The sequence below is a fragment of the Octopus bimaculoides genome, chromosome 7 (assembly GCF_046866305.1).
Source record: "Octopus bimaculoides isolate indiv1 chromosome 7, ASM4686630v1, whole genome shotgun sequence".
Classification (NCBI taxonomy): domain Eukaryota; kingdom Metazoa; phylum Mollusca; class Cephalopoda; order Octopoda; family Octopodidae; genus Octopus; species Octopus bimaculoides.
The window spans coordinates 21,653,122-21,665,258 of NC_142934.1; the positions used below are offsets into that span (position 1 = coordinate 21,653,122).

General features: G+C 34.2%; 1 protein-coding gene across 4 annotated transcripts in view; it reads left to right on the plus strand.

Annotated features, from left to right (window-relative positions):
* The window catches only part of LOC106878214 (uncharacterized), a 40,404-nt gene that overhangs the window by 19,792 nt on the left and 8,475 nt on the right, over positions 1-12,137 (plus strand). For 2 of the 4 annotated variants that reach the window (XM_014927360.3, XM_014927361.3), the window contains exon 5: positions 6,223-6,252. The exons of the other annotated variants lie outside the window; for them this stretch is intronic. In XM_014927360.3, coding sequence (XP_014782846.1) covers positions 6,223-6,252 — 30 coding nt within the window. The remainder of the gene's footprint in view (positions 1-6,222; positions 6,253-12,137) is intronic. 4 annotated transcript variants of the gene reach the window in all.

The window sequence follows — 12,137 nt, forward strand, 5'->3', positions numbered from 1 at the left end:
TTCATAAAATGTTTAATTTTAAAAAAAGAATCAAACAGTGCTATGCATGATTACCACTCACTAAAACTTTGTAATACGTTAAAAAAATAAGTTGAATATGTGTATTCTATGCATGTTTTTCTCTATAATTCTCTTTTACTTGTTTTAGTCATTTGACTGTGGCCATGCTGGAGCACCGCCTTTAGTCGAGTAAATCGACCCCAGGACTTATTCTTTGGATGCCTAGTACTTATTTTATCGGCCTCTTTTGCCGAACCGCTATGTTACGGGGACGTAAACACACCACCATCGGTTGTCAAGCGATGTTGGGGGGACAAACACACACACACACACACACACACACACACACACACATATATATATATATATATATATATATATATATATATATATATATATATATATAAATATATATACGACAGGCTTCTTTCAGTTTCCGTCTACCAAATCCACTCACAAGGCTTTGGTCGGCCCGAGGCTATAGTAGAAGACACTTGCCCAAGGTGTCATGCAGTGGGAATGAACCCGGAACCATGTGGTTGGTAAGCAAGCTACTTACCACACAGCCACTCCTGCGCCTATATTCCTTAATTTCAATTTCAAATTTCTAATTCAGCTAAAAATTATGAACAAAGGATTATCTCCCTTGTAATAACTGTCCACTTGGAGACAACATTCCTTTGAAAACATTGGATTTCGAATATGAAACGCTCCAATTGAACTGTTGACAACTATCAGAACGCTAGTTTACAAAGAAATGCCTCTTCTGCTTGGTAGAACAGGGTATTACTATTATAAAGTATCAGCTTGAAACAAATATCTACACCTCAAATAATATTTCGAAAACGGCTTTTGAATTTTTTATAGTTATAACTAAATTAAAAATATTGACTATTATAAGAGATCTTCATAATGTAAACTACTAGCGACCTATGAAGAAATTAAAGCAAGGTATAATCCTCTGTTCTCCTTAGAAGTAAGCACGTGCATTGCCAGAAAATTTCTAAAAGTAGTACATGCACGCTTCTTTAATAATCACTGATTTCGATGACTCTTCCACAAAAACACAATTAAACACCACCGATTCGCTGATGCATATTGACTAAAAATCTTAATCCTTCAAATATTTGGCACACTATCGCAAGATGTAGCTGCGTAAATCTGGCCTCGTTTTGATCAGATGGACGATATCTCACAAATTGTATTATCTATTGTACAGACCCATTCAAGATGCGATGCAAACAACATGCGCATACTTTTTAAAACCCAACCATACACACACAAACCACTTTGTCAAGATATATTTGGACTGTGAGGAACGAATGCATAAAATCAGAGACCACGAAGAAAATTTTTGAGATATGCGAAAAATGTAACAAACATTACGGATACATATGTATGTATGTATGTATGTATGTATGTATGTATGTATGTATGCACGTATGTATGTGTGTGTATGTATATGTATATATATTTTACATGTATATATGTATATACGTATATGTACATATATATATATATATATATATATATATATATATATATATATATATATATATATATATATATATATATATATATATATATATGCATATATACATATTAATAAATACATATACATGTATGTATGTATGTATGTGTGTATGTATGTATGTATGTATGTATGTATGTATGTATGTATAATCAGCTAATGAAAATAACTCAAGTATGAATCGTGACGACGTCAGGAATTTAGATCAACTAAATAGATATTAATGTACTGAATGGCCAATGCAAAAGATTTTGTTTCCAGATTTTTCTCTTAGCGATAACTGTAAATGCATCTCAATGTAGATGTATGTATGTATATGTGTGTGTGTGTGTGTGTGTGTGTGTGTGTGTGTGTGTGTGTATATGTTCATATGTATATATACATATATATATTCATATGTATATACATACATATATATATATATATATATATATATATTCATATATATACATCTATGTATTCATGCATGCATGTAAAGCATTCATGTGGTATACAGGCGTACTTTTTTTTTAACTTCCTTACATTTCTTTTCGCTTTTCTGTTTACTCGTTGTCTCTCTTTTGGGTTTATACTGATGAAGAGTTTACATCCGAAGCATTTGAGACATTTCTGTTTCTTTCAGCGTGAACTTAACATTTATTTTATCTTGTCTTTCGTGTTGTTATCTGCGCACGCGCGTGTGTGTGTATACACATGTGTGAACGTGTGTGTTCGTGAGAAAAATATACTTTTGTCTCGAAGTAGAGGAAACGCGTTCGATTCTAGTTTACCACTGAAAGCACTTTAAATCAATACTTCCTGTTATATGATTGTCCAGCTTTGACAGAATCTGGACTGATACACACTATAAATGACATCTGATTTTGGATGGTGGTGTTTATTCTTTGAAGAAGGTAATCTTCTATTGTTGTTGTTGTTATTTTTATTTATCTGTTTACTTGTTTTGTAATTTTTATTTATTTGTTTGCTTGTTTTGTTTGTTTGTTTGTTTGTTTGTTTTTGTTCTTTGTTTGTATTTTAATTTTTCAAAATTTTAATGCAGAGTTCTTTACGTTCCGCGTCCAAGTTCCGCCGAGATCAAATTTGCCTTTCATCCTTCGGGAATCGAGAAAATTACGTACGGGTCAGTGTTAGAAATCAGTTTTAATGCAGAAGAATCGTAACCGACGAACAAACCTGCACTAATCTGGTCTCTACTTGGATTTTAAATCCTTTGTAACAGCACTATATTCCATTCTTACACGAATCCTTTAACTCATGTTTGCATCAGTTTGTTTTGTTTTCCCTGTAAATAACTTGAAAAAGAAAAAAGAAGTCTGTCTAGAACCTACAGGTTCATCAGACTCAAAGATCACGAACCCAACACCCTAACTACTAAACAATGTGCCTTGGTTAGTAACAATATAATTTTATTTAAAAGAAAACAAAACAAACAACATATCGATAAGCTTAAAGCTAACGGTTGAATATATATTTCATTAACTAACCGAGCTTAAATTTTGATAACCGTTTCCAAGAGATGAATTTCAAATTGAAAATATAAACATTTTACAAACGTATCCTGTGTCTTCAACAACCAACAATATTGTCTTTAAAAAGGAGGATTCATTGGATAATGTGCTTCTAGTTTCATTGCTGTGGAAGTAATGCCTTTGAGCAAAGAACTTTTCGATTACGTCTGGCCTACGGTTAAATAGCAGCTACAACCCAAAATTATTGAGAAGAAGCATGACAAAATCTAAATGTCATTTACTCAACATATGAAGAGCCTTTCTTGCTATCTCGTATATTATGCCAACATGCATAGAAACGCTGTCTTATCTGTTGGTCTACAGATAGATGACAACAAAATCTCCACCATAACGCTTAAGAAATGGCAAAAGTACTGCAGAAACGATGCTAGTTTGTCTTTAGTGTTTCTGAACGAATTCACTCCCGAGGTTGGAGTTCAGTTCAGTCTACTTCATCGATAATTTTCTGGAGCTTGGAGTCATCTGCGACTGTTTTTTTCTTGATTTTATTATTTTTTATTTTGCTGAGCTTGATGACGCTTGAGATATCATTTATGTAGGCTATAAAGAGAAGCAGGCCCAAACCAGTCGCCTGTTTAGTGATTTTTGCTGGGTTTGAGTGGATTCCACCGATCGCAACATGCTGTGTTCTGTTTGCCTGGAAATACGTAATCCAGAGTAGCAGTTTGCTACGGATTCCATTTCTGCGCAATTTTAACTGGAAGATATCGTGGTCAACTCTGCCGAACGCTTCGCTGAAATCCAAATATCTGAACCTAATCCCAAAGCTTTGGGGACATCATCGATGTGATGTAAAAGCTTTGTAAGACAGTCCCTACCACATCGAAAGCCATGCTAGTTGGAATTTAAAAGGTTGTGGCTTTCCAGAAAGCCAGTTATCTTTGATTTTACCAGCCTTTCAAATATTTTGATGATGTGTGAGGTGAGGGAGATGGGGCGATAGTTAACTGCAAGAAACATGTTACCCTGTTTGAATACCCAGACGATAGATTGGGATAAGAACTGTTTCAGTATATAGCCTGAATTTAAAGAGTTTCTCCAGAGATTTGTTAGAAGTGTTGCGAGTTGGTGTCTACATTCCTTCGGGGCAGTTGCGGGGAATCTATCAGGGCCTACAGTAGAATAATACTTGATTTCATTTATTGCTGCTATGATGTCTGAGATAGTAAAAGTTATGTTCGAGATTATGTTGGGGATTGAGTTCGTTCAGATCCCTTGCGTCAATATCTATGAAATCACTAAGGACAGACCAGTATTGTTTCTGCAATACTTCTGCTATTTCTCAAGCGTCATGGTGGAGAATGCTGTTATTCTTTACCACAAGGAAAGTGCAATATGAAAGACGTTACTCGTCATTTCAATATATGGCAAAATTGCTGTGTTGATTGATCTGTGACTACCAGATCCATATTAAATTAAATAGGTCGGGTTTTTCTTGACTACCACCAAGCTTACTGGACCCTCACAGTACAAGAACTTACTCAGTTTTGAGAAAATCATAAAAATAACTTTGACTAACGTGGATACTCATTAGCCACCTCGTATTCTACCGTTTTACTTTTATACTTTGTGTATTTTCTTCTTCAAACGGCCACAATCGAGATGTGTTTCGCAACGCCGCACCAGGAATCACTGCTTCCAACCAATACCTTTGGTAGACCTTCAGTTCCATGCTGTGTGCCTCTCCAATTACAGTGATATAGTTGAGTAGTCTTATAGTTGTATAGGGTGCAGAAGTTTTCGAAATATCTGATATGGGTTATTATTCAGCATGATAGCTTCAGCCAGTGAAGTTGTCCTTGCGTTGAGTAATAGTAGTAGTGATGGATGTAAGTTGTTCATAAATCTCTTTGGTCTTGTGCAAACGCCAAAAGATGCCCTAAGCCTTCGTGGAAAACACAGTGTACGTGCCATCAATGCAACCTTCAAAACTCCTTAAAAACCCAGGTTTCTGTTTCATAGAGAAGAGTGTTCTCGACACACGTCCTGAAGAAAGCCAGTCTTAACTTTGAAAATATTGGATTGCCAGGTGGTTTAAAGCTTGTTACAGACACGCCAAAGTTGTCCTTTGCATATCAAGAATCTTTGTTACTGTCAGCAGTATAAGAACCATTTAGAGTCACTGAGTTTATATTTGGTAAGCTTTGATAATTTGATGCTTTCCGTTAATATAACCGTGTTCTTGCATTCAAAGGATATGCCACGCAAACAGTCCCATATCTTTAGCCAATTCATTGTCATGTCATTGAACACACCCTCCCCCACTTAAGGCTTACTCAGTATCATAGAAGGAAGAATGCAACCTTAAGCTTTACTCCTCGGCAACGAGACATTATTGATCTCATAACAACTATATTATGCACCGAGCCTTAAAATTTCTAATGCGATGCAAAGAATCATTAGCTCTTATTCAAAAGCGAATATTTTTAACATTGCTAAAGCTATTTCAACGGAATAATTGGATTGTTTTTGAAGTCAATAATTGCATCACTAAGAAAATCTACATGAAAACACTCAATTCTAATTTCGAGCAGTGCATGAATGAATCACTTTCTACCACTGGACCTAAACACAAGCCGTATCCAACTCCACTCGAAATTAATTGTTTTAACTCTACCTCTATATTTCTCGTCACCCACACTGTGGGTATTCTACTTGATCTACAGAATGTTACATGAACTCATTTATTTACAGAACTAGCGTCACATTCAATCCTTTCTTCACCTTGCAATCCTGAAACACAATTAACCAGCAATTATAAAAACTGCACCACTTTGTATCTGCAGTGATCTGCAATACTGCTCGTAGTAGAAATGCTATGCTATTCTCTTTGGACACGATGACAAGAGTGAACCAAATAATTTGTAAAGTATCTAAATGTTTAAATACAAACGCATACAATCGCGGCGAAATTATCAGATTTGACAGGGCCCTGGGCTAAGAAAACATTTAGTTTCGCCTAACTAGTTTCTCAGTTCGAATCTCGCTGTGGCCGACTTTATCTTTCACACCGTGGTGGTGGTAAGGCGATAAAACTAACATCCAGTATTGTACTGGAAAGGATTCCAGCAACTATGTATAGCCATGCTTTACAAATATTCGTGTTTTCTCTGAATCAATAGATACCAATAATAAACGGGATTTAACTTTGAATTTCAGAGCCGTTGTTGATGGACTCAACTGATGAGAGTGAGTATGCTAAATCTCGATTTGCATCAGATAATCAGGTTTACATTATAATACAGTACTCCTTTAAAACTGAATTAAGATATATTATAGATATTGATTCAACAAGACATGAGGTCTCAAATTTTCAGAGTAAAGGAAAGGGAAAAGTCATGCCACTCACAAGGGTATTTCTTCTTCTTCTTCTTCTTCTTCTTCTTCTTCTTCTTCATCATCATCATCATCATCATCATCATCATCATCATCATCATCATCATCATCATCATCATCATCATCATCATCATCATCATCATCATCATCATTATTATTATTATTATTATTATTATTATTATTATTATTATTTTATGTTTGACTTTTGTTTTGCATTTGTACAAGTTGGATCCAAGTCTCACCCAGAGACCTCAAGAGACAACAAGTTAGAAGTTCATGTAGGTGTTATGCCTAGGGTACCATATATTTGGATTTGTACAGTTTTGTTCAAGTGAATGTTTAAGAAACCATAAGAAAATTATGTTTGCTTTAAAATTTGAGATCACATAGACAGTATTTTACGTAGGATATGGGCAGTTCCCATGAGCACTATCTTTTGGACTTCAGCCATTTTGGGGTTTCCTGGTATCTGAGCTAGGTAGTAATCAGCCCGTTTCGCTGTCATTCCCAGGGCACCTATGACAATAGGTATTGTTTTCGTCTTCAGATTCCACATTTATTATTATTATTATTATTATTATTATTATTATTATTATTATTATTATTATTATTATTATTATTATTATTATTATTATTATTATTATTATTATTATTATTATTATTATTATTATTATTATTATTATTATTATTATTATTATTATTATTATTATTATTATTATTATTATTATTATTATTATTATTATTATTATTATTATTATTATTATTATTATTATTATTATTATTATTATTATTATTATTATTATTATTATTATTATTATTATTATTATTATTATTATTATTATTATTATTATTATTATTATTATTATTATTATTATTATTATTATTATTATTATTAAGGCGGTGAGCTGGCAGAATCATTAGCACACCGGGCGAAATGCTTAGCAGTATTTCATGTCTTCGTGTTCTGAGTTCAAATTCTGTGAAGGCCGACTTTGCGTTCTTCCATTTTTAAATTTCCAGGTATCTGAGATAGATAGCAAGCAGCCTGTTTTGCTATCATTCCTTGGGTACCTATGACAACAGTCATCGGTTTAGTCTTGAGGTTCCACATTTTCTAATTTCTATTTCTATTTTTTTTACATTTGTTCAGTTTTTGGTAGGCCTTGATAGACACATTTATGCCGATTGAGACAGTTATATCGATGAGGAGGCAAAACATTTGTAATAACTGGGAAAGCTCTATATATTTGTAATGGCTGAGTAATCCAAGAGTAAGGTACACCATCGAAGACTTTTCGGTAGTCTATTTATGCTGTGCTTAGTTTTCGTTTCATGATAATTTTCAAGTGTTATGTTGTTGATGAGTTGGTCTTTGCAGTCAAATAAACTTTTTTTGACAGCCCTTCTGTTCAACAAGAAATATATTGTTTTCGAAAAAAGTACGTCTGCTATTATGATGATTATTAAGGCGACGAGCAGGCTGAACTGCTAGTATTTCGTCCGTCTTTTCGTTCTGAAGTTCAAATTCCGCCGAGGTCGACTTTACTTTTCATCCTTTCGGGATCGATAAAATAAGTAACAGTTGATCACTGGGATCGATGTAGTCGACTTACCTTGTCCCATGAAATTGCTGGCCTTGTGTCAGAATTTGAAATCATTATTATTTAATGAAAACTCTCAGATTATTTTGCTGTGGGTATGATGGAAAGTGTCAGCTGTCCACAGCCAGCAGACTAAAGTATACTTGTTTACTAGTCATGCTTCAAGAACCCCGTGAAGAATTCTTACAGTTCCAAGCAATGCTGATTTGTGTAGGTGTTCTGTCTTTATAATTGTATCAATCTTTTTAAGCCATGTTGGTAGTTGAGTACTGATACTTCTAAGTGCGCCAATTGCTACTCTCCTCATTGACTACAGCCTTCGTATTTCCTACTTCAAATCGTCATAGTTGTTCAGTTTTTCTTCTTTTTTAGTGGGGTGGAGTCCTGTTGTCACCGGGGTATGCTATGTCGATTATCATACAAGTTCTTCCTTTTTTTATTCTCTACAATAATGTCTGGTTTCCGATTATTATCATTATTATTATTATTATTATTATTATTATTATTATTATTATTATTATTATTATTATTATTATTATTATTAGTCAAAACGAAGAGCGCGATTTTAGATGTTTTATTTTTTGAACAACATTTCTACAGAACGTCTGTCTTTCTCAAGTTCAAACCAAAAGGTGATTGAAAATTCAAAATTTCAGAAACCAAACGTAAACTATGAACGTGAGTAATCAGCGTCCATACGTTGATAGAATGACATCATCAGCTTTTGTCAGTTTTTTAATAAGCAGAAAGAAAGAAAGAAAAAGGAAGACGACAGAAAAAGAAAAGAAAAAGAGAGAAAGAAGAATATTCAATCAAACAGTTTTGTATAAATTTGATGATATTCTCCTGTCATCTTATTCATTCCTCCAGGGCGTGATGTCAATAACCCGCAAACATATTTCTCCTCTTACATTTAATGGGTTTAATGGGCACAGATTCGACGTCAGGCACAAGAACAGTAGTTCAACAGAACTTGCTGAACATTTCGTTTCAAGCGGCTGCAATTTTGAAGAAGATTTGAAAGTGCACATTCTCAAAAAATATCCTGAATGTACCCCACTTTCACTTCTCAGAATGTATGAGGAGAAATATGTTTGCGGGTTATTGACATCACGCCCTGGAGGAATGAATAAGATGACAGGAGAATATCATCAAATTTATACAAAACTGTTTGATTGAATATTCTTCTTTCTCTCTTTTTCTTTTCTTTTTCTGTCGTCTTCCTTTTTCTTTCTTTCTTTCTGCTTATTAAAAAACTGACAAAAGCTGATGATGTCATTCTATCAACGTATGGACGCTGATTACCCACGTTCATAGTTTACGTTTGGTTTCTGAAATTTTGAACTTTCAATCACCTTTTGGTTTGAACTTGAGAAAGACAGACGTTCTGTCGAAATGTTGTTCAAAAAATAAAACATCTAAAATCGCGCTCTTCGTTTTGACTATTTACCTTCGTGAAGAGTTACGTCAATCCTTTTTTTAAAATATTATTATTATTATTATTATTATTATTATTATTATTATTATTATTATTATTATCATCATTATTGTTATAGTCATTGTTATTATTATTATTATTATGGTTCAGTAGTTTTATTTTTATAACGTGCTTTCACTTCACTACCGAGCGCAGCTCTGTGCGCCTTGGGTATGTGCTGTGGTTTGCTGTGGTGCTCTTATGGTTACTGTATTGAAAGTGTTTTGCGTAGGATGTGTGCAGTACCCAGTAGTGCAATTTTCTGTATGTTATATATATTTGTAAGTCCTGCTGTTTTTGTTATGTATTTGTCTGAATATTTTTTTATTATACCTAAAGCACCTACTATGATAGGAATTGTTTCTGTTTTTAGACTCCACATTCGAGTTATCTCTATTTCCAGGTCTTTGTATTTTGAAAGTTTTTCCATTTCTTTTAGGGAAACGTTGTCATTATTATTATTATTATTATTATTATTATTATTATTATTATTATTATTATTATTATTATTATTATTATTATTATCATTATTAAGGCAGTGAGCTGGCAGAATCGTTAAAGCATCTGACAAAATGCTTGGCGGCATTTCTTCTGACTCTTTACGGTCCCCACCACGGTCAACTTTACCCTTTATCCTTCTGGAGTCAATAGGATACAATGCCAATTAAATACATGGGGCGAAGTTATCGAATAATGCCATTCCCTCAAAATTTCTGGTTGAGTGCTTAAGTTTGATACAATGATCATTGTTTTTAATTCAAATCCCATATGAGTTAACTTCGTCCTTCATTCTTCCAGGGTCGATAAAATGAAATACCAGTCAATTACTAGGGTCAATGTCATCGACTACACACTTCCGCCACAAAATTTGAGACCTAATGTCTATGTTAGAAATCATTTGAATGGTTAAAACTTTTGAGAACATTGTAGAGATTTGGTTAGAAAACCGTAAATAACTTTGCGTTGTTTCTGCTTTTATTGTGACCTGAGCCCGAAAATATATTAATATACCTGAGTCCGAAAATATATTAATAGAATTGTAAGTACTGTCGCTTGTATAATGCTTCTATCGTAGCCTGTGCGTTTAGTAAAGGAAACACATCACTGCAAGCTAATGATACGTTCATCAGTTGTATGGTGAGTTCTACCTACAGTTAGGTGTACTGAACTCGTTGATGTTTCTCGACGCAGGATCGTTGGCAGAACATGATTTACCTTGACTGGTTTTATAATACGTTATTAACCCTATCTGCTCCATTATCTATGGTTAGCAGGTTAATGGTAGTACAAACTCAGACTCAGACAGTTTAGTGGTAGATAAACTAAAGCACTAACAGGGCTTTGCGATAGAAAACGTTCGCTATGCAGGAAAAGGATAATGGAAGTAATTATCTATTCAAAGGATGGAATTAAGTGAAACATTTACGTAGTCTTAGTAAGAATACCAAATATATATTTATACATACATATATACATACATACATACATACATACATACATACATACATACATACATACATACATATACGCGCGCACGCACGCATGCACATACATGATGCCTGCAACTAGTTTTCGAGTAATGCCATTGCTTGATGTTGCTCTTGAACATGAGTAGTACGGATGTAGCTTTTCATTCCTGCAAGGGACTTATTTTTTCGCATAGATATGGCAACGATAGGCGCCTCTTTCAGTATGTGTCCACAGAGTTTGGAACGTACGTTGACACATACCTTCATTCCATTATGGAAATTTTCATTGAGTGTTTTGTGTTTTGCCGTTTTTGCCTACGAGCGATCGCATGCAACACATAATAGAGACGTTAGAAATCAAGTGATGCCTGTCCCCAACGTTTCTTAAACTGAGGAAAAGTACGCCATTAATCCCACTCTCTTAACTTGTGCATTTGCCCAAAAAGAACAATTCAACATCACTGGATGCAAGCGAAGTCGTAGATGTTACATAAGTCTTCGTTCTCCTGCTGGAAGTCTGTTGACTACTGTGCTCATCTGTCCTTCGACAGGTTTTCATTTTCATCCTCCAAAGTGTCCAACAAAAACCAGCCTTCTTAGGAAGCATGTTTGGTAGGTTTGAGGATTCATTCGCTGCTGGCACGACCATGCGATAGGTTGTATTGGACTAAATGTTACCGATAGCACTAAAAGCGACCTTACATACATACATACATACATACATACATACATACATACATACATAGTAGAAATACGCGTAGTTTTCCGATTAATTTTACATAATCACTGCGAATGTTTAGCACTTGGATATGAGAGAGCAGATTGCTGCAAGTTTTCATTAATTCACCTGAATAAGCGAATAAAACAGTTAACAACATATGACTCCAATCTACCAGATTTTACTGTCGTGTTTGGAGAAAACTTTTGCATTTGCCCTTAAATAGCTCTGAAATCTCAGATCAACAAATCATGACCCTCCACTAAAACGAGATTGAGAACTTATATCCTAGAAATCTCTGTCTCCCAATGACAGAAACATTTTAGTAAAATTTACTCGCTGAGTTATTTTATATAGTTACATAAATAAACATGGCAGTATATTTAAGTTGTTTACTTCCCATTTACGTGGTTTTCTGAGCTATTGGCTTCTATCTTAGACTTACGTTAACTAATGACTTGTCTGTCAAACTG